At 39.7% G+C, this 22,669-nt stretch overlaps 1 protein-coding gene across 16 annotated transcripts in view; it reads right to left on the bottom strand.

Annotated features, from left to right (window-relative positions):
- Positions 1-22,669, bottom strand: part of ENOX2 (ecto-NOX disulfide-thiol exchanger 2) — a 279,817-nt gene that overhangs the window by 30,456 nt on the left and 226,692 nt on the right. For all 16 annotated transcript variants that reach the window (XM_073879143.1, XM_073879139.1, XM_073879138.1 and 13 more), the window contains 5 exons: positions 19,210-19,365; positions 12,130-12,336; positions 6,571-6,804; positions 4,064-4,276; positions 1,967-2,073 (listed from right to left, as the gene is read on the bottom strand). In XM_073879143.1, the coding sequence (XP_073735244.1) occupies positions 1,967-2,073; positions 4,064-4,276; positions 6,571-6,804; positions 12,130-12,336; positions 19,210-19,365 (917 nt within the window). The remainder of the gene's footprint in view (positions 1-1,966; positions 2,074-4,063; positions 4,277-6,570; positions 6,805-12,129; positions 12,337-19,209; positions 19,366-22,669) is intronic.

Raw genomic sequence — 22,669 nt, 5'->3', positions numbered from 1 at the left:
GGATATTAAACTCCACTCCCCACCCTTGATCACTTTCTTTACCTTTCTAGCTCCCTGAGGGCAAAGACCATCTTGTCCTGAATTGCCTGTCATAATGCCTGACACAGAGAATGTGCTTCAGTTAATGTTTGAATTGAAATGTTGAATTTTGTTTGTTGAGGCTCAACAAAGTCGGGTAGCCCTAGGAGTCTAAAATCATCTTGTGGGGCGCTGGGTTGGCTCAGTTGGTTAAGCATCTGCCTTTGGCTCGGGTCATGATCCCAGGGCCCTGGGATTGAGCCCCATGTCAGGATCCCTGCTCGGTGGGGATCCTTCTTCTTCTTCTTCTGCCTGCCGCTCCCCCTGCTTGTGCTCTCTCTGTGTCAAATAAATAAATAAAATCTCTAAAATCATCTTGTGCTACTATATGACAACAGCTCCCTGTTTTGTTCCTAATTCTTTTTAAAAATAATTTAAAACATTACTAGCTTTGTATGATTCTAGTTATCCATTGGGCTGATGTCTTCAGGGAGTTCTCCTCAGTCACTCCCAGATCCCTTTGCTGAGCCAGAACTGATGAACACGGTTTGGCTTATTTTCCTCTAAATGCTCTTCACAGTTTTCAAATTGTTGCCACACAAACTATGTCATATGTTCTCATGAAGGACAGGAAGCATAGACTGCTATCTTCATTTTATAGGTTAGGAAATTGAGGTCCACAAAGATTAAATGACTCACTCAAGAGCACAAGGCAGTTTCTACCAGCACTCCGAGAAGAATTTCTAGTCTTGAACTGATCACTTACTAGCTGTGTAATTTGTGTACATCCCTTGACATTTCTGTGTCTCAGTTTCTTCACATGTAAACCATGGCTATCCTACCTACTTTTTATCCCTTATGGAGTTATGAATGATAAACTGAAATATTACTATTTGCCATTTATATAGCATTTACATTTTTCAAACTCTACATATCTCTTATCTCATTTAATCCCATAAGACTGGTTTCATTATTATCTCCAATTTAGAGGTGAAGAAGTAAGAGACTGAGAATGACTCACTAACTTGGTCAAAGTTACAGAGCTGCAATCTAGATTCTCTGACTCCAGATCCAGTGCCCTTTCCACTATACCACATCTACTGGGAAGCTCACGTAAGTGAGGCAACCGATGTGAAAGTGCTTTATAAAATGTAAATGCCTTACAAATGCTATATAAACGTTAAGGACTATGACAACCTGCTACCATACTAGCAAAGAGGACTCAGAAACAAAGTTGAAAAAGTTGCTGCATACACAGATCAAAAGTGTCAGGGGCTGGGTAAGGAAGCTGCCCATAGAACAGAAGAACTTGAAGTACAGGTATCACCATTCCAAAGGCAGATCCATGAAAATAAACCTCCCATCTTGGTTTTAAATCTTGGACTCAGGATAGCAACCTAATCACTTCAGACATATTCTATGCTAAAAGTCAACTGAGCACAAGCACAGAGCTGGGTGTCAACCTTAATCTGAAATCAGAGTCTTCTGTTACCTTTAAAGCTGCCACCTATAAAGATGGCTGAGTGGACTTGATCAAAGAGGCTCAGAAATTTCAATGCCCCAATGTAACACCAGCCTCGACTGTCAAGATGCTCTAAGACAGCCCTAATATTACTAACACTAGACACACGGGTCAGTAATTATCGTTGTACTCAAGACTAGCTAGCTTAGAGAAGTAAACTTCAAATTATCACAGCTATATTTTCACTACTCAGGTTTTCATCCAGCAGAACGCATTCAAGACAACATGTGCACATTTATTACCCTTTTGGCAGCACATGGTCTGGTCACAGTGACAGGCAATAGAACACATCTTAGTGTTTCATTAGAGACTTGTTGAGACCATGGGAGCTTGGCACTATTTAATTCTGACTAAACTCCAAATCAATAACTTGTTAAAGAAAGAAACTGTCACCCTGAGGGGCTACCAGAGTAAAAAGTTACCAACCTCAGCTTGTTTGCACCAAACGCTGATGTTTTTACGCTGGGCTTTTGTGAAATGGTCCCATGCCTTCTGTTTGGAGGCGGAATGGTACACAGCTACTATCTGCTCAACTGCAGCATCAGATCAGCAGTCAAATCAGGTCGGAGTATCATCCAGGGGTGGCAAAAGAGAGGAGAAAAGAAATAAGAGAAGCATCAGGCTTGTTGTATCTTCTCATATGACACCGCTAGGCTATGGTTGTGCTCTGAAAAGGTTACATGTGTTGGGGTACTGTGATCTTAAAGAAGACTCAAAGGCAGAGATATCAGTATGGAGAATAAATAAATGGAACTCCAGAAGGTTTGGGGTGAAATGGTGACTAAAGTTTTAATACAGGCAGTCTGTATTCATCCAGGCAGGTGAGGCAAGAGCTGTGGTGAATGTGATAATGACCCAGTGAGTGGCAAACTTGTACCAGCTCCTTCTGACCACAGGCTTCTTTCATAAACTAGCCTTCCAAAATGAGCTTGCATACTTCACTTCAACAGAATCCATCCTTTTGTTATTCTGAGGTATATTTAACCAGAAGCATCAAATTGGAACCTAAGATGAATGGAATCTATTTTAAGTCTATGTAGATGGGCTCATTGACTGGACAAATAGAAGTTTTATGGAAGAATACTTGCAAGTGCAGTCCTAAAGCATATTTTCCAGAGTCTCTTAAAAAACGTCAAATGGAGAAATGTGTACAAATATTCTGGTGCTTTTACCTAACCAGTTCACGAGAAGAATAGAAGAGAGGGGGGAGGAATAGAAGGACAAAAGCCTCTTCCTGAGTGGGTATTCACAGTAAGAAAATCCAGAGGTGTTATTTTTTTTTTTTCTTTACAGCTCTGATTGTACCCTGTCTATGAATGATTTAAGGATTTATAGTCCCATGATGCTTGCTGCTCTTTTTTCCTATTTGTTTTGAAGTCCTAAAAACATGTGTTTTCTCTGCCTGGATTCTATGCCCATATATATTTTCAAAATAAAAATGGAAAATGAAAGAACTCTTCCTTAATCCTAATTATGTATGAGTCAAGTGTGGGAAGTCACATATGAGAAGAGTGGGCCTTAATTGTTTAAAAGCCAAATCATAAAACTATATCCTTATTCTTAAGGTGAATATAGTTCCTTACTAAAAAGATATGAGTGCATAATTGTATAATATGTTGAACTAAAAACATCACTTGAGAATTTTTCTGATCTCTCTCATTTAAGAGACCAAGGAAAGGTTTGGAGTAGTACTTCTTTTTCTTTTCTTTTTATTTTGGTGCAAAAAGGTGGTTTTATTAAAGCATGGGGACAGGACCTGTGGGCAGAAAGAACTGCCAGGAGTAGTACTTCTTTTTGAAAATGGCCATTTTGGGGTGATGGGTATTAAGGAGGGCATGTGTTGTGATGTGCACTGGGTGTTATACGTAACTAATGAATCATTGAACACTACATCAAAAACTAATGATGTACTATACAGTGGCTAACTGAACATAATAAAAAAAAAAAGTAAAGAAAATGGCCATTTCGGCAGCTTCCCATCCCACCCAGTGTCTACAACATCCAGAAAAAAAATTGAAGTGAAGTGAAACAACAGGTAGAAGTAGCAAATTTGGCTTCTATTCAATCACCCTGGGAAACATAATTATACTTTCACTAAAATGTAGTACCTGAAAAAACATAATATGATGATGCAGATCTGAAGCAGAGAAGCTTATAAATGCTGATGCTGTATTCTAACTTTAGCAATGAAATACCAAACTTTCCACTGAGGTCTGAGGCTGCTTATTATAACTTACTTCGAAAACAAGCAAAAGTAAAAGCACAGGATGGTGGTCTAGCTGTTGGTGTTTCTAAGGAGCTGAAGGAGATATACCAGCAAAAATGAATATAGGAGGTGCCCACATGTATCCCATTAAATTGGAGCTCAGGCATTTGGCAATATAAAGAGAGCACAAGGCAGTGAAGAAGGGATCCTTGCCCCTCGACACAGGCTGGCTTTGTAGGCCTGGCTCCCTTGCAGAGAACGTGGTGCCAAAGTGAAGCGCCCTCTCACCCTTCCACAGAACTCTGACTTCTACTCACATTGAATGAGAATTCCAGAAAGGGCCTGCTTGAATTTCTCCTTTGCTTCTTCCATGTCTTTCTCATGGGCAGCTTTCTCGTTCACGAGGCGGCGAACGTGGCTGTTGGCTGACTGGATCATAGAGTAGAAGTTGTTGGCGCTGCGACGGTTCACCTCTCCTCGTTCAATCCAGGTGAGCAAGGTCTGTACAGCTTCTGAGAATTTGGAATCATCTGAAAAAAAGAGGATTTTTCAAATCATCAAAAGTAACCATGTCTCTACCTACCCAACATGCTGGCAAGGAAACCCCACCATGGCTTGTTGGAAGTGGTTGTTAAATGAACTGCGGAGGACGAAGAGCCGTGCGTGCACACACAGGTGGCAGGCAGGCAGGCTGAAAGGACGAAAGACCCAAAATGTAGTCAGACTGGTTGTAGTCTATGAAGAATTTTCAGAAAGAGAATTGGCACGTATTGCATGGAGTACTGGATGTTATACGCAACAATGAATCATAGAACACGACATCAAAAACTAATGATGTACTGTATGGTGACTAACATAACATAAAATAAAATAAAACAAACCAAAAAAAGAAATAATTGTTTCTTCTTTTTTAAAAAACATTTTCTTTACTGATACAGAGTTTATTAATTAGAGTAGAAGTTTACTGATTAGAGTTTTCACATATTGCGAATTTCTTAACCTCTCTGTATGTTTGTGCAGGTGTGTAATGTATGAATTAGCAGTGAGAGAACTTCAGAACCCTACAAACCTGTTTTTTTAATAAGGAAAAGTAAACCTAAGTCTTGAGTTTAACTTGAATTTGATAGTAACTTTATCCTGGATCCATGAAATTATAGTGTTGGAAGGAGCCTTAAGAAAGAGTTACACGGGTAGTTCTTTAGGCATCAACACTTATATTTTTGACCTCTTATAGCATCACTCCTGCATTCAGTCCACAGCCCTGGGCTTTTCACTCAGTTCCAGTCATAATCTATCTTGATGTAATTCATTCTATTTCTACATTTCTCCACATCCTGATTCTCTTGCCTGAGGAACCCTCCAAGTAGATTTCTGCAGCTAGTTAGGAGTTGTTCTCTGATGTTAAAATAGTAGTACAGCTTATCCAAAGCTTCTGGTTCAGCTTCCTGAGATAGGCACTTATATATTCTGTTAGAGGCTCCTGAGAGAGAGAGATCCATTAGCACCCCACTGAAGGCCTGTTCTAGGGCTCCACATCCCTGTCTGGCCAGAAACCCTTATGTGCAGTGGAAATAGCTCTCACTGCGATTTGAACTTCTTGCCTCTTGCCATTTTCCAGTGCAGACATATCATGAGAGGTAATCCTCCCCTTTAGGACAGCTTTTTATTTCATTACTTGCATACAATCTTTATGTTTGCTGGTCATTTTTTGCATGAGGCCCACACACCAGCACGTTCATTCTTTAAAAAAAAAATCAAACTGATTTGTTTGGTGTCCTATAAACATGACATTTTATCAATGCTTTCAGCCATTCCAGCTTTTCAAAATGTACCACTGTTTCTGTGTCTCCACTCTTGTGTCTCTCTTCTCTTACAGGAAGACAGAATCAATCCAAATGAAGGATTTCTTAAATGTGTGAATCCCTTAGGTTATATGTTGCAAACAAGTTTGGTGAATGAGACCTATTTGGAAAGTGGAATTAGCAGCATCGTGCTGAGTCTGGAGCACAAGAAGCACGGAAAATTCATACCATTAGAGCCGGGTTGGTATCATCAACAAGATCAATAGGACACCAGCATTCATCCAATAAAATCAACCATAATTGGAGAATGAAAAAGACTGGATTTGAACTACTAACACAGGAGACCAGGCAGGGCAATTAAAGTTAAATTAGAATAATGGCTCTGAGAGTCAAACACGGGGAACAGGAACAAAAACTAAAGGGAGAATGGTCTGATTTAGCAATGTTTCGAAGTCTCCATAGTCACCATATGAAATAAGTTGGCCATTTCAAATGATTAAAGAAGTCATCTTTTCGTTGGTGGTAGCTAAGTCTCTGAGCCATCTATGAATGGACACTGTGACCACTCTCTGGGCCCCCATTTTCTCATCTGTGGAAAGGGAATTTTTACCAGAGTTTTCCAGAGTGACATCAACTTCTATCATTCTGATTTAGAATTCAAAACTAACTTGTTATCCACAATGAAAGGGGATGCTGACAGGTCCCAAGTCATGAATCACAGCTAAAATTCTCTGATGTAGAAAAGTGGCGAAAATGCATCTCATCCTAGTCATCTTATGTATGGAGAGAAAAACACCATCCCCTGAGGCAGTGCAGGAGTAGAGACACAGGTGTGTGGACAAATCTTTCTGGTTCTTCAGTTACTAGGTACATCTCTCTATCTGCAAAACTCCAACACAAGAAATGCTTAGAATCTGTTAGTGGGAAATTCAAAGGATAACTGTCAACAATACAAATATATCTATTAAATTTCCCCAAAGAAAAGAGTTCTTTTAATCACAAAGCTCAAGTGCTTTCTGTACCTTTTAGTTTTTCAGCAACAATGCTGCATTCGTGATCTGAATAGTGGACCACTGGTGGTGGGGATGGTGGGCGCAATCTTTCTTCTTCCATCCTTCTGCGGTGGCGCTCCTCCCTTGCGAGCATACGCTGTTTGCATTCCCACTCATACAGGTCATCTCGAGCCTGTGCAAAATCAACATGGAGCCGGCCTGTGTCCTTCTTGTCAGTGCTAGAGCCCAGGCGAATGCGGTAACCTGAGTGCACAAGAGGGAGAGAGAGGAGTACAAGAGTAGCTCAGTGGGTGAACAACTGTTAAGTACTTTTCCAAGTTCAGTGCTTCCAATGTGGTTGTAGCAGTTTCAAGTGACCACATAATCTTAAATTCTCTCCTCACTACTAGCGAGGTGAACCATCAAAAAACTTGGACTATAGTTTCATTTCTGATCACAGTTTACTATTCTATGGGTTGGGTCAATCTTGTTCATAGTTCTATTCCTCCATCTGCCACCCTACCTCTGGCAGAGGGAGGCTCTAGGGATAATGGTATTAAGAATGAGCCTTATATAGCACCATGGGTTGGAATGAATGGGAAAGGTAGCCTCAAACTGTGGTGTCTTTGGATGACTTCAGGAGTATCAGTCATACCACTATATAGAATTTTAATAAAATTTAAATGGATCAGCTTGACATTTCAATTCCCCAAATTGTTTCCTAGATGTATTTGGCAACCCTGAACTTTTTTTCTTTCTGGAAAAAAAATGGATATGATAGGCAGTGGTATGTGAGCCACGTGATATATAATTTGAGATCCTTAAAAAAAAGAGGTAGTGTGCTTGTAATCTAGTGGTATAAGACCAGGATTCATAAAACCAGGATTGAAGTCCATACTTCCACTTTTTGTGCCAGTTGTACTACCCAAGTTAAATCTCTTAACAAAAACGTGAAAAACATTTATTAAGTTTTTATTAACTTTTTAAGTTTCAGAAGTGGAGCTAGCTGCTTCCACACACATTTATTTCACTTCATTCTCAGCATAAGCTTGCAGACCAACTCCTGCCTTAAATAACTAAAAATATGGAAAATGTATATGAAACAATGGTTTTTAAGACATTGGACATTGGGCAATGAAGACAGAGATCACTGAGAGACAAGAAGCAAATGAAGTGATCCCTGTGATTTCTCCAGTTTATTACATGGAGAGAGTTTCCAGGCCTCAGGACAGGGAGAGGAGCTCAGTCAAAGCATGGTGATCTCCCTGAGTTGAAGAGATTGAACTAGGAATCCAGGGAGACTATGACCGACAGAGTTTATATGGCAGAGTACTGGAAAGAAGAAAGCTACACAGAGAAAGAACTTCAGAGATCTGCAGAGGGTCCTCCATTATTATTTAGCTGCACATTGATGTCTCTGTGTGTGTGTGTGTGTGTGTGTTTGTGTGTGTGTGTATGCAGAAACTACCTGTGCATTAGAGGCAACAATCCCTGGAGCTCACATGGGGCTGGGAATAGTTCCTTTCCCCACAAGCCAGAGCAGAAAAAAAGAGAATAATTCACAGAGTATAGAGTAGAGTAGTCAGAAGGGTTTTGCCTTAGTTAGTGGAGAAAAAAGAGCCCTAGACTAAATCCTGCTCTGGTTCTGTTGAACAAAGCTTAAAAAACAAGACCTAAAAGGATAAAAATTTTTCCAAGTTACTAAACTGCATCCCAGAACAAAGTTCAAGAATATTTACAGGAATGAAAAATATATGGTACCCAACATGGTAAAATTCACAATGTTTAGTATCCAATAAAAAAATTACCCAATATTCAAAGAAGCAGGAAAATCACAAGAAAGATTAAAAAATTAACCAATCAAAATGGACCCAGAAGTGATACAGATAATATAATTAATATACAAGGACATAAAAACAACTATTATAATTGGATTTCATATGCTTAAGAAATTAGAGAAAATGTAACCATATTAACTAGTAACACAAAAGACATAAAAAAGAATCAAAATCAAATTTCTAGAGATTTAAAGTACAATGTCTGAGTTGAAAAAAATTCACTGAATAGGACCAATGGCAAATTAGACACTGCAGAAGAAAAGATTAATGAACTTGAAGACATAGCAATATAAGTCGTTCAAAATGAAAGATGGAGGAAAAGGACTGAAAGAAAATGAACAGAGTACCAATGAGATGTGGGACAACTTCAAGGGGCCTACGATAGCCTAACTGGGGTCCTGACTGAAGAGAGGGGAGGGAATAGAAAAAAATATTTGAAGAAATAAGGGCAGAAAAATGTCCAAATTTAATGAAAACTCAGAGATCTAAGAATTTCAATGAAACTCAAGCACAAGAAATATGAAGGCCATTATACCAGGCATATAATAATCAAATTTCTCAACACCAGTAATAAAAAAGAGAATATCTTAAAAGCTTTCATGGACTTAAGACATGTGCAGAGAAACAAAAAGATAACATCATATTTCTTGTTGGAAAAAATACAAACAAGAAGATAATGAAGTAACATCTGAGAGAAAAAAAAAAAAACACTGTCCACCCAGAATTCTACATCCAGAGAACATATCTTTCAAAAAAGAAAGGTGGAATAAGTTCTTTTTGATACATACAAATGCTGAAAGAATTAATCAGGAGCAGACTTGCACTATAAAAATTGTTAAAGGAAATTCAAGCACAGGGAAAATGATATCAAATGGAAATTTGAGTCTATACCAAGGAAGGAAGAGCATACATAATATATGATTCCATTTATATGGAACTCTAGAAAATGCACACTAATCTGACAGACAGTGGAGCAGTGGTGGCCTGGGGAGAGAAGGGAGGGGTAGGAGGAAGGGGTCACAAAAGGAGTATGAAGGAAGCTTTTGGGGGAGGTGGACATGTCCATTATTTTGACTGTAGCGATGGTTTCACAGCTGTATGTATGTATGTGCCAAACTGTATTTTTGAAATATGTGAATTTCACTGTATGTCAATTATTATACTTCAACAAAGCTGTTATAAAGAATGCCCCTTAACACTAAAACCGCTACACATTCTTTTTAGAAAGAGGAAGAATACATTTCATAAGCACATTTTGCTAGGGCTCTTTACAGTTTACAATGCACTTTCACACTCAGTCATCTTATTTGATCATCTGAGCCATCAGAAAAAGAGCTATTAATGATTACCTTGCCTATTATCCCAGTATCATGGAGAGGATCAAACAAGAGGATGATATGAAAGCTTGGTATAAACACACAACAGATACTGTGATGCTATGAGATTGGTACATCGTGCACAATGCCAGCTCCCTAAGATGCTCAAACTCCAATAGAAAGAAATGGTTATTTCTACATTCCCAGCCCCTTTTCTAAAGGATTTTTGTTTTAACCTTTTTTTTTTTTTTTACAATGTGGGAGAACAGCCATCCAATTCAGGACATTTCTAGCACTTATGAGCTTTCGGGGAGCAGGTTCAAATTTAAAGGGCAAAATTTAGTTATTTTCACATCACTGATGATTGCAATCCCCTTTCTCCTGGCAGCCTTGAGAATGTTTCCAGGATGTAGTTGTTGCCAGAGAGCCGATTACAATGATGTTTAGATGGATACCTCCCGAGCAGCATGTCATCTTTTATGTACAACTGTTCAGAGTTTTTCAAGACCTTTAAGTTCTTATTAAAACAGTCTATTGTGGAATGCTCTATTATCATTCCTAAGTGCTGTCAAATCTTCTGTATATTTTACAGCACTTAGAAAATGTAATAACGTGGGGGGTGGGAGGGATGGGGTGTCTGGGTGATAGACATTGGGGAGGGTATGTGCTATGGTGAGCACTGTGAATTGTGTAAGACTGTTGAATCACAGACCTGTACCTCTGAAACAAATAATACATTATATGTTAAAAAAAAGAAGAAGATAGCAGGAAGGGAAGAATGAAGGGGGGAAAATCAGAGGGGGAGATGAACCATGAGAGACTATGGACTCTGAGAAACAAACTGAAGGTTCTAGAGGGGAGGGGGTGGGGGGATGGGTTAGCCTGGTGATGGGTATTAAAGAGGGCATGTACTGCATGGAGCACTGGGTGTTATATGCAAACAATGAATCATGGAACACTACATCAAAAACTAATGATGTAATGTATGGTGATTAACATAACATAATAAGAAAAAGAAAAAAAAATGTAATAAGACTATGCTACATCTCAATAGCCAAATTATGGAAGCAGCCCAAGTATCCATTGATAGATGAATGGATAAAGAAGAGGTAGTATATATATATATACAATGGAATATTATTCAGCCATAAAAAGAATGAAATCCTGGGCGCCTGGGTGGCTCAGTTGGTTAAGCGACTGCCTTTGGCTCAGGTCATGATCCTGAAGTCCCGGGTTCGAGTCCCGCATCGGGCTCCCTGCTCAGCAGGGAGTCTGCTTCTCCCTCTGACCCTCTTCCCTCTCGTGCTATCATTCTCTCTCTCTCTCAAATAAATAAATAAAATCTTTAAAAACAAAACAAAACAAAACAAAAAGAATGAAATCCTGCCATTTGCAATGACATGGATGGAGTTAGAGAGTATTATGCTAAGTGAAATAAGTCAGAGAAAGACAAATACCATATATGATTTCACTCCTATGTGGAATTTAAGAAACAAATGAGCAAAAGGGAAAAAAGAGACAAACCAAGAAACAGACTTAACAAAAGAGAACAATCTGATGGTTATCAGAGGGGAGGTGGGTGGGGGGATGGAGGAAATAGGTGATGGGGATTAAGGAGTGCACTTGTTGGGATGAGCTCTGGGTGATGTATGAAAGTGATGAATCACTATATTGTACATATCTGAAACTAATATAATACTATGTTAACTAACAGAAATTAAAATAAAAAAACTTTATTAAGTTTTTAACCCTCATTAGGTTTTCCCTGGCCTGTTGCAACAGGCATCTAACTGACCTCCCCTCTTCCTAGATACTGGGGATTCAAAGTTAAATAAGACACAGTCCCTTCATTTAAGGAGTTCATACTCTGGTCAGGGAGACAGATGTGGAAAGAGACAGTTCTAGCATGGTGCTATAGGTGTCATGCTAGGAGGAAACATTGGGTACTGTGGAAGTGCTAAGGAGGGGTTGCCCAGACCAGCCTGAGGCACAGTGGGGAGAGAAGTCAGAGAAAGCTTTCCAGAAGAGGTTATGCTTGAGCTAGAGCTTTGGGGTGTGAGGATGTATATATGGCAGGTGGGATGGAAAAGGTAATTATAGTCAGAGGAAAAAGCATAAAGCACCATGGCACATTCTGAGAACTAGAATTAGCTTCGTGTGGTTAGGACATCGTATGTGAGGGAAGAACTGGGAGATGGTGCTGTGAGGTAAGACAGATAATCAAGGCCCTTAGATGTGACAAGTAAGGAGCTGTGAACAACAGAGACAACTGAGAACTACCAAAGAACTTTAAGAAATTGGGTACAAACATTCATTTTCCATCTCTGAAGGCAAGAGGGGATAGCAAAAACTTTATCTGCCACAGATGCAAATACACTGACCGGCAATCTCTGCACTGTGCCTGGTGGGCACACTGCTCATAACTAAGCACCTACCAGAAAGATAAAGGGCTTTGTCCACCATGTATTCCTCAGCAAAGCGAATGTGACAAAAGTTCTTTTTGCTCTTCCGAATAGCAATGATCTCTCCACACTGTTCGAACACTTCCACAATGATCTGCTCTGTCCCATTTTCAGGCAGGCCACCCACAAATACTGTTTTGCACCCTGGTGGTCGTTCTCGAGTTGCAGGAGGTGGAAGATCTGAGTGGAATTGCAAAAGCAATTAAATTAAATTAAATTAAAAATTAAAGAATTAAGATGTTTGCTTGGGACAGACCTCTTAGAAATCTAACATGACCCAGAGATAGCCCTTCGGTCCCCATCAGACTTTGGCCCGAGTGCCAAAAGCGTGTGGCCTCTAAGGCACTCATCTCTGCTCCATAGCACATGGAAATCATTTTATTCAATGGTTTGGTGATCATGATGCCTAAATGATAAAGACTCAGACCCATCTGTCTGTCCCATCCAGAGTTCTTTAATTCTGTTCTTTACTTTTGCTGTGACAACTCAGCTATGCCCAATTTTCAGTCATTTTTGCTAATAAGACAGTTGGGGGGAAATCCCACTCACTTTAAATTCTTACTTTCTGGAATTCTCGGAACCAAGGTCCCTGAGAGAAGGGTTGTTTAATTCAGTTTATAGTTACTAAATTCTCTGTTCATGCTTACTGAAAGAACTGTTTCAGAATTAATTTGACAATGATGGGGTAAACATTTACAAAAATATTTACGGGTACCAGAATGATTTGGCTGACAAAGTCAGCCAGACTATAAACCATCCTTTCTAGGTTTTTTGTCTTTTGATACCAGTGAGTCCTTCTTCCAATTTCTGGCTGGAGAGGTGAGGTCCAGAGTCAATCCTGCAGCATTTAGAGGGAAGTATGAAAGACAGCAGAGAAAGTAAGCTTGTCTGGGAAATCATTAACTAAAGTGAGATAAATTTGGCTATAGAGAGTCATTAAAAACCTATTTAATGAGATGATTCTCCCTCTGCTAAAAAAATATGCTTTCTACTCGCTCATCTTATACATAAAGCCTGTTGTATCTGCCAGCTCCGTCTTGCTATTTATATGTATCCAAGCATTTTCCAAGCAAAATTCTACAGTTCACAGCCCAACAAAACAAAGCATGAAGGTCAAGGGTTTTTTTTTAGTGTTGGTTTTGTATCTGCAAGGATTTATTTTGTGTAATCCATTCTTTTCATTCAGCTCTTTACAATAATTCTCCCAGCTCAAGATTTAGAGAGCTCAACAACTAGTGATTATAGCTCTCATGCAAAAATAAATGAGTCTCACTTGTAGATCAGGCCAAGGTCCCCACTTGACGCTTATCCAAGTTGGCAAGTGGATGATTTGGGAGCCTCCTTGGGTATGAGCATCTCTAGCTTCCTTACTTTGCTACCACTGTCTTATCAGTGTGGCTCAGAATAATCAGGTTCTCATGATGCTCTCTTCCCCTCTATTTAGTCAATAAAAGGGGTAAAGGGATTCAGGGAACTTATAAAGTTTCTGTTAATTTTAAAAATTTCTGTCATTTCAAGAATTCACTGTATGGTCTTTGTTCTATAGGAAAAGTTTAAAAGGAAAAGGAAGATAACCTAGTGAGCAGGAATCTGAAATGTCTTAGTCATGCACACTGGAACACTTTGATTTTAGCCAAAAAGGGGAAAAATGAGGTCCAGAATCTCTTGAGACTTCTGCTTCTGAGTTTTTTTAAAGAAATAGAAGGATTCTAATATCACACACTTCCAGTGATTCTCAACTCTGACAGCACATTAGAATCAACTTGGGAGTCAAACAAAAAATCCTGGGCCCACTCCAATGAGTGATTTAATTAGTTTGGGTGCAGGCTGTGCATTATTTTTTTTAGAGCTCCTCAGGCAACTCTAATGAAAGCTAGGATTGAAAACCACTGACTTGGTCTAAACTTCTCATGTTACAGAGAAAACCTTAGCTGAGTCAGGTTGAGTGACTCATTCAAGGTCACCAAATTAGAAAGAGAAGGAACATGAACTTGGAGCAGGTAAACTTGGATTTAAACCTCAACTTAATAACTGTCTGTAGGACCTTGTGAAAATTACATAACCTCTGAGAACCTCATTCTTTCATCTGTAAAATGGGGATACTGTCTTCTACCTTACAAGGATTTTTGTAGGATAATCGATAATCTATGTCTATATTGCAAGTGGTACAATGCCTAGCACTTGATAGGTTCCCAATAAATAGTAGGTATTGTAGTGTTATTATTATTTACTGTTATAGAACCCGGGTTTCCTGATTACCAATCTGAGGCTTTCTAAAGCCCTACCACAAGTCTGGAGTGGAGTGGTAGCTTAAGACCTGGACTTCTAAATTCCTAGCTCCTTGCTTTATCCAGATCTTCAGATAAGGCTTGGTTTGGGAAGGAATCACTCTTCTAAATCGAGGAATCTACAGCTGTGAAGACACATATAGTTTTGACCATGGAACACAGAGCCATGTTTTCAAATCAAGGGCTTTAGCCAAAAATCCCATTTTAGAATCCTTCTGAAGTTTACTATTTAAGGAATTTGATGGTAAAGAAACTTTTTGTGGAGCAAATGATCACCTTTTTATATTATTCAAGTTTGCTTAGTTAGGTCTACCTTTTGGTCCACTGAGAGACTCTAAGGAATGTCCGGTTACTTTGCCACGGTTACATATAACACTGAAAATACAAAGGCTTTTTCCTTTAAAAATTCTGTGGGATTTAAAAATTCTGTGATGAAGTCATCACCCTATTCAGATGCTGTGATTATTTTGTGGTAACTGCTAAGTAAGAAAGCATAAAAGCCACTAAGAGTGGGGTCAAGAATGCTGGGGTTTATTTATTTTCCTTGGGTAAATGTAGAAAGCCTCTTCGATAGCATTTGCTAAGATTTAGGTGTATGCCACTCAACAAGGCAACGGGCTGTACTATCTTCCTTAATGGATAGTACTTGTACTTTAATTAGCAGCTCAAAGCACTTTGCTGTCTGGGCCTGATTTTCTAATCCCACTGAAATATAGTGATCTGGGCACAGCAATGATAACTCCATAGGAGAGCAAATTCAAAGTTCACCTATTAATCAGGTAATGTGCTAAACTCTCTTAACACCCCAACCACTACTCTGGATAGAGAAGAAAACTTCATGTAAAATGATTCAAGATAACTGAGAGTATAAAGAACTTTAATCTCTGGTAATGGAAAAGGAGGAGCTTCTAGCAACTCTAATTACAACTAAGCACCTACTCTGGGGAGCTCTTTTGGGGCAATCAGCATTAAGATCAGAGTCACTGCTGATCTTTGAGAAGTGAGGTAGGGGGCAGCAAGTGGCATAAACCACTTGCTTGTATCTTGCTTTTCAAAGGAGCGTCAGATATCACTCCACTGGTTTGCCAGAATTTATGTACTGCAAAGTCTTTGAGTTGATTTCATTAGACAGCCCAAGACTGAAGGCCTCCTAGACAATCAGCAGGGGCCAGATATATTTTAATGTAATTCCAACTGATTGGTAATAATCAGAAGACTGGTGAATCTTTATTCTCAATTTACCCACTTTCTCTAATTTTCTTTATAGAACCCAGCCCTAGGAGCCAAAATGAGGTTGGCCTGTTCTGAAATAGTAAAATGAAAAAAATTGCTTTTTTTTTTTCTGGCTCCTGGGTGTTTTCCCACATCCCCGTATATAGCAGGTGATATTCCACCATTTATTCCAAGTTTCCTGTTAACTGGACAGTAGACTCAAAATGCAACCTCTCCATGCAGAAGGTCTATCAGCTGAAGTGGGAGGAAAACCGATAGTGTCGTATCCTGAAAGCCAAGTAAAAAAGTATACTAATGAGTAAGCAGAAACCAACTGTGTCATATATGGCTATTAGGTCATTTAGGAAGAGAACTGAGAATTGACTACTGGATTTAGTATTATAAAGTCACTAGAGTTCTTAAACAAGGGGCATTTTGAAAGGGGGGCGGGGCAAAAGCATAAATGAAGAAGATTTAAGAGAAATTGAAAAAAACTGGAAACAGCTAGTAAAGAGGGCTTTTGTACAGAAATGCAAACTCCTCTTTTAAATTTTAAAATGTTGGAATTCCTCAGGGCACTCTGGTTGTCATCCTTTCTTGAGCTATATAATCTCTCTAGTGGTCTTGGTCATTCTTACACTTTCAAATGACGTATTGTTTCAAGAAGGATGAAGGGGTCACTAGTACTAAAAATAGGAGAGAAATAAAGTAATTTAAGGGGTAAAAATTATTCACTGGACCTAGCACCCAATATTTAAGTGAAAATGCACTAGAGCGATGAATGATTAACTATTGTTTTAATTTCAGTATCTTCCACATGGAAATGTTCCAGGAGAAGATAGGCTTGCAGTTGGGCTGGAGAGAAATGGAATACTGGGAAGCAGTTGAACTTGACTAAGGGGTGGGTAAGTGGCAAGTAGAAATGATGGATCCAAGACAGTCACATGAAGCATACCAGTGAAAGGTTTTTGAAGTCAGGAGTTGGACTTGGCATTTGTGGGCAATGGGAGCCCCAGGACTTTTGGGTTCTGTATATGTAACAAGAACCTGGATGAAGTGTCAGGTGGGATGGGGGTAAGGAATTGATGGTAAAGATGCTTTCTAATGAAGCGAGACAGAAGCAGATTCGATGGCTGCATAAAGAGACTGTGAGATCACAGGACCTTATTGCTTGAGAGGCCACTGAGTGCAAGAGAATATATCAGAGACAGAGGCAGAATATAGCAGAGGCAGGCTAAGTGCTGGGGTTTATAATCAAGGCCTTAGCAGACAAGGTTGGTAGGCTCTGGAGAAGATAAGGGATTCAGGCATACCAAATCCCTCTTCCCATCACACCTTCATAGTCTGGGGTGTTAACAAAAATCATACTTGCCATGCTTTCAGCACAGAACTAAGGGAGTCTTCTCCATTAGCGTTTTCCCCCAGACAATTAACCTGAGCCCCCTTGTAACAAAATCCAAGTTCTAAACAGGAAATAGAATACCAGTTTACTTTAAGCTGTGTCAGGAGGGTCCATTTTTAATTCAATCCAAAGCCAGGTTCCTTCCCAGAAGCCACCACTTTACTGGCACTAATTGCTCTGTCTGTATTCTTAACACAGAGATGAAGAACTAAAGGATTGAGCTATGAAGGTAAAATGTTCCCTTTTACTCTATGGCCCTTCCAGCTCAGAACTGCAAAGGCATGGTGTAGGTGGGGAAAGATAAATGTATTTGAGAGATGTCTGTCTCTTTCTTTTCCTAGAGACTATCAAAAAGTTAGAGCCTCATAAAAAAAGTTTAGAACCTCTTTAAGCTGTGTATGTCTATTCTTTTAAAGTCTGCTCAGCAATATGGTCTATGTGTTATACACAAGGTATCTGTTATTCTTTGGAAATTCAGCAACTGAATAGCCTATAAAGTTGTCACTTCTACACAGCCAAGATATTACAGGTTATGAGCCATCCTGTTACAGTGGACTTGATTGAGACAATGAAAGCCTAGTGCAGGCTGATTATGTAATAAATGGATGATTAAACCAGCAGGATTCTACCTTTACATACGTAGGAGGTTTTAACACTGGAAATGCCTAAATTCATGGCTTTTGAAGTGAAGAAAGGTAGTATCAGTGATGCACAGCTTTCTCTAATCCAAAAGCAACACACAGGAAGACAGGGAAAAAAGTCCACTGCCCATTTGTAAGGACAGTGGCAGTAAGAGTAAGAGACAAGGGTACAACAGTGCCATTCATTCACCTAGGCACTAAACACAAATCCAGGAATGGCCACTTGAGCTGGCAGGTAAGGCCTACTAGGCCATCTTATTCTCCATTCCCTAATTCTCCTGTGACATACTAGCTCTTCTCCCAATTCAGTCCTCTGAGATGCTAGCCTCCGAAATTTCTTATTGGCCTGGAAGGAAGTACCCTGCTGACGATCAAGTTCAAAGACCTGAAGAAGGGATTAAGAACATTTTTCACTAGCAAAAGGGACCAAGGTGATTTGTCTAACCAACCCTGACTGACTCTAAAATTCTCTCAGTTGTGAGCAGACTATCCTAAGTAGAATCTGGGTCCCTGCCAGGGCATGATTCCATGATTAACTGATTCCTATGTAAGGTAGGAGATGAAATAGTTGTCTGAAGTCACATGTCAAAAGTTATGTTTTTTGTGATAAGGCCAGTTCATTTGGTCTATGGCCTGAACCCTTGAATGTGTCCCTTAACAGCTTTAATCTCAGCACTGTGGTGGCAGCTCCCTTAAGTAGGCCACCCAGCACCACCACTAGAATCATGGAAAAAGCTTTAATGAGGCTTGAGTCATGGGCAGAAATAACTTCTGATCGCTTAAAGTAAATAAAACCCCAAATATATCCAGAAAAAAAAGTTTGAGTCAATTATTGCTGCTATATTTTAAGTGAAATATGTCCACCATATCTTTGCAGATGTTTTTAAGAGTCTAAGGAGAAACCTGTTCATTACTGACAAGATAGATCCCTAGACCATTTCCACATGAATTTCATTGATTGGATGGATGCCAAGTAGTTTGACTTGGTCTCAGTATTCCTCTTTGCCCTCATTGCAAGTTAAACCTCACCCCACTGTCTGTTGCAGCCCATCAGTTGAATAGCAGTAGTTGGAGTGATGTGTGAATAGCTGGTGGCAGTGGAGGATTCTTAGCACCAAATGTATATTCTCATGTGCCTCAGGTAGGCTCAGACATACTCTATTACTGCCATCATCAGCATGTAGGCCAGTTATGAAAAAGAAAGTCTGTAAATGATAGTGTTGAACAATTTGTGTCAGGTGTCTCTTTCTGTACAAACACACTTGAATGCCTTACCAGATGGCATTAGAAACATGTTTTATCATTTGTACTGCAACCAGCACAGAGAAATCTACTGTTCTGTGCATAAAATTCAGCCATGCCTAGTAAGAGAAAATTTTCCTGTCTTCTGTTTTCTAGGTGAAGCTTCTATACATACATCTATGAAGCCCTTGGGTATTCTTTTGAAAAAGAAGAGTGTTCCCAGACACCAAAACATTGTGACTTGTGTGGAGAAAAAGCAGAATATTACTTGGATTTGGAGGGAAAAGCGTGCAGCTTTTACAGTGTATGATCTCTTTTACTACTGGCATATCTGGTGGAATTGGAGGAGGTACTATTCCTAAGCCAGGCATCATTGGAGTTATTGGTGGAATTCCAGTCATCATTCCAAGAGCAGGATCAAAATCTAAAAAAGGAGAGAAAAGACAGAACAGTAAGTGACACCAGGCAAGGTCAAGTGGAGGCAGAATATTACCTTATAAATTTCAAACCAAGGATCTTTCTAAGACAGAAGCAAAATATTTAAGAAAACATGGTATTAGCATTACCAGGTCTTAAATATTATATTCTACTTGTGCATTTTCCTTTTGGGATAGGGCTGTTTGTTTTTGCTTGACCAGTCTGTTTATCTCTATATCTCATTTTGATATCCAAGGCCTTTCATACTATGACTGTGCCTTGTCTGTTGATCTTGCCTTCCACTAGTTCCCAATGCATACCCTCCACTCCATTCAGACAAGGCTTCTTGCTCTCCCTTGTAACACTTCTTGTCTTTTTGCTGTATAGCGTGGTATTAAGAGCATACAATTTTGGGCATCAGGCAGACCTGGGTCCTACTTCTATTATTTGCTTAGCAGGATGAATCTTTTGAACCTCCATTTCCTCATTTGCAAACCCTTACCTTATAGGGAGCTATGACAAATAAACAAAATGATGAATGTAATGTGCTTAGCATAATGTATAGCACAAAAATACTCAATAAATATTCTCTGTGCTTTTGTTCATATTGTTCTCCCTGCCTGGAATCATTTGAGCCTCCCCAAATTCTCCCCATACTTCAAGGCCTGCCTTAAATAACTCTCCAAGGCCACTCTCCCTGAAGAACTTTTTCCATATAATTCTGGTTCATTCTCAACTCTGTGTTGAAAAACTGTTCTATATCTGTTGCCACTGAATTTTATTTTATTTTGCATCATCTTTTCATTGAGGGATGCTTCTAGGATGTGTAGGGGCCCTCACAAATGTTTTTCTGTGGGGTTCATCTATATACACAGTTCAATTCACCCCAAATCAGCATCAACACTATTCAGTGGCATAATCTCATGAGATACCATGGGAGAAATGCCACACCAGGCAGCTAGAGTGATTTACTTACCAGTCTACCTTCCTGGAAACAAGACTCTGGGAGGACTCCACAGGCAGGAGTTTTGAAGCTTCTTGGAGAATCTGGTTGACTCCACATGTGGGGTAGAGGATTGGAGAGTGACCCAAAGAGGAGAAAGGAGGACTGGGGTCCACATAAGTTCAGTATGAGAGCGGGACTCCTTGCTCAGATAACAGTGCAAGTCCTGGTCAATTCCAGGCAATGAAGAGGAACTTTAAAAATTTCGAGAAATGTGCTTCTTAAGATTAGAACCTATATAGGACCTGTTCTGGACTCAGGGCACCTACCCTGATCATACTACCTACCTGGCTGGTCCTTAGCACCGGATGGGGACTTAGAAAATATCAGGGCAGGCATTTCAAAGCATGAGGTCCCCTGAGATGAGGGCCTGGGGCAAAGGTCCCACTTGCCTGGGTGTATGGGTGGTACTGATTTCACTTAAATTTTGTCTCTATATCAAAATGCAAGTTCTTTGAGAGAAGGGAATGCATTCTACTTATTTCCCCACCTCTCACTGTTGTCCTCTGCTACAGAATGCACAATGGACTGCAAACAAAGTATTGCATAAGGAGTTCTGATAACGTAGGGGGCAGATGAAGTAGCACTAGCAGGTCCGACTCCCAAAAATCTTACTCTGCTCACCACAAACACTTGAGGGGCAACGCCTATAAGCATGTCCTTAGGCTGGCTCTGAATCCCCTGGGTGGCTTTCTAAGATATTAAAGGGGGTAGATCTAAACAGGGGGAAGAATCTGTGGTCCCTAGAGAAGCAGAACTTAAGGTACGATAGGATCAGTAGGGGTGAGTCTTATGACCAGGCAGATAGGCAGGCGGGTAGCACGTGTGCATCCTCCATTGCAAAGTCACCCCATAAGAGCTAGGGCAGTCCCTATCTTCCCACATGCTTGTCATGCTGAAATATCAAGACCCCAGATATGTTTGGGAAGAAAAAAAAAGGTCTTCCAAGAAATTAGAAGAAATTTTATTTTTCTGAAAACAAATTTACTTTTAGCTCTCATATGTCAGCTCACCCAATATGCACTTGTACACATGCATGTGAGCGTGTGTGCGTAAACACACACACACACACACACACACGCACGCACCCTTCCTTCCTCCCTGTGGCTCTCATATCTCTAGTTTCCTCCACATACTAGTTACATGACCTTAGGGAAGGTTTCTTAATATCTGGTAACATAGCACTATTTCTTTTCTGATAAAAGTGGGGATAAATGATGACATTTAGCTCAAAGGATGAAAGGACAGAACAGATACGAAAACACCTGGCACGACAGACGGTAGTCCTGATAGGTAAATTTCTGTCCTTCCATTCAATAAGTTCACTTATTCAGGCATTCATTCCCACATTCCACAAGCATTTGTGATAGCTTTTAATATGTCAGGCTCTATCAGGTGGGGGCAGGGGGTCCAGGTCTTCCTTTCCATCTTGGAGGACTTAGGCCCCTGATACCCTGTGTTTCTATGCTGTATAATAACAGCACTGTGGTTAAAAATGCCATTTGTGTCTTTGGAAAATTTGATTCCTTGTGTATATGATTTTGGGAAAATTGTTAACATTATCTCACCCATTTACAAACTGTTAATTTTCAATAGGAAAAGATCAGATTAGATTGTGTGCCAACTAAACAATTTCATCTACTTTTCCCCTCCAACTGAAATGTTTGTCTTCCTTTTATTGTTCTGCCTGCCTCCTCATTGTTATTCATATAGCTCTGTCACTCACAACTCTACCTTACCACAGATTACAGAAACATCAGTTCATTAAACAAGTTCTGCCACTTCGGCTGAGAAAGAAATGCCTGTCTCCATGTACTGTCTACTAATAAATGGAGACAAACAAAAAACAAATACACAGGATAAATATAACTCCTGACTGATGTACTCACCACTCTGTTTGGTATGATTACATTAATATTTTATGAAATTCATTTAAAAGCAAATGTATTCATGACATATGGCTTTCTTCCTTGTGTTCAATATGCCAAGAGTTCCATAGGCTACACTGCCTAGCAGGGCTTGCTAGAGGGCAGGTTGCACATGACATTTCAAAGACTCCTAACACATTGATTATTTCGTTTGTTTATCTTCAACCATTAAGCACCAAAGTCGATGTGAATTTCCAATGCCAACCAAGAAAACAATTTGAAATCGTCGGACTTAAACAAGTATTGCAGAATCTGAAAAACCAAAGTCCAAGAATTGAAAATACATTGGGAATAGAATACCAGAGAAATTATCTCCCTCTTCAAGGCCCCCAGCCTGGCTTCACAAGTACACTAACAAGTGCGTAGTATTAACATTTATG

The sequence above is a fragment of the Callorhinus ursinus genome, unplaced genomic scaffold, assembly GCF_003265705.2.
Source record: "Callorhinus ursinus isolate GAN/ISIS: 27379988/994484 unplaced genomic scaffold, GSC_fseal_2.0 scaffold33, whole genome shotgun sequence".
NCBI classification, from domain to species: Eukaryota; Metazoa; Chordata; class Mammalia; order Carnivora; family Otariidae; genus Callorhinus; species Callorhinus ursinus.
The sequence above is the reverse complement of the archived record's forward strand: the minus strand, read 5'-3'. Positions and strand labels throughout refer to the sequence as shown.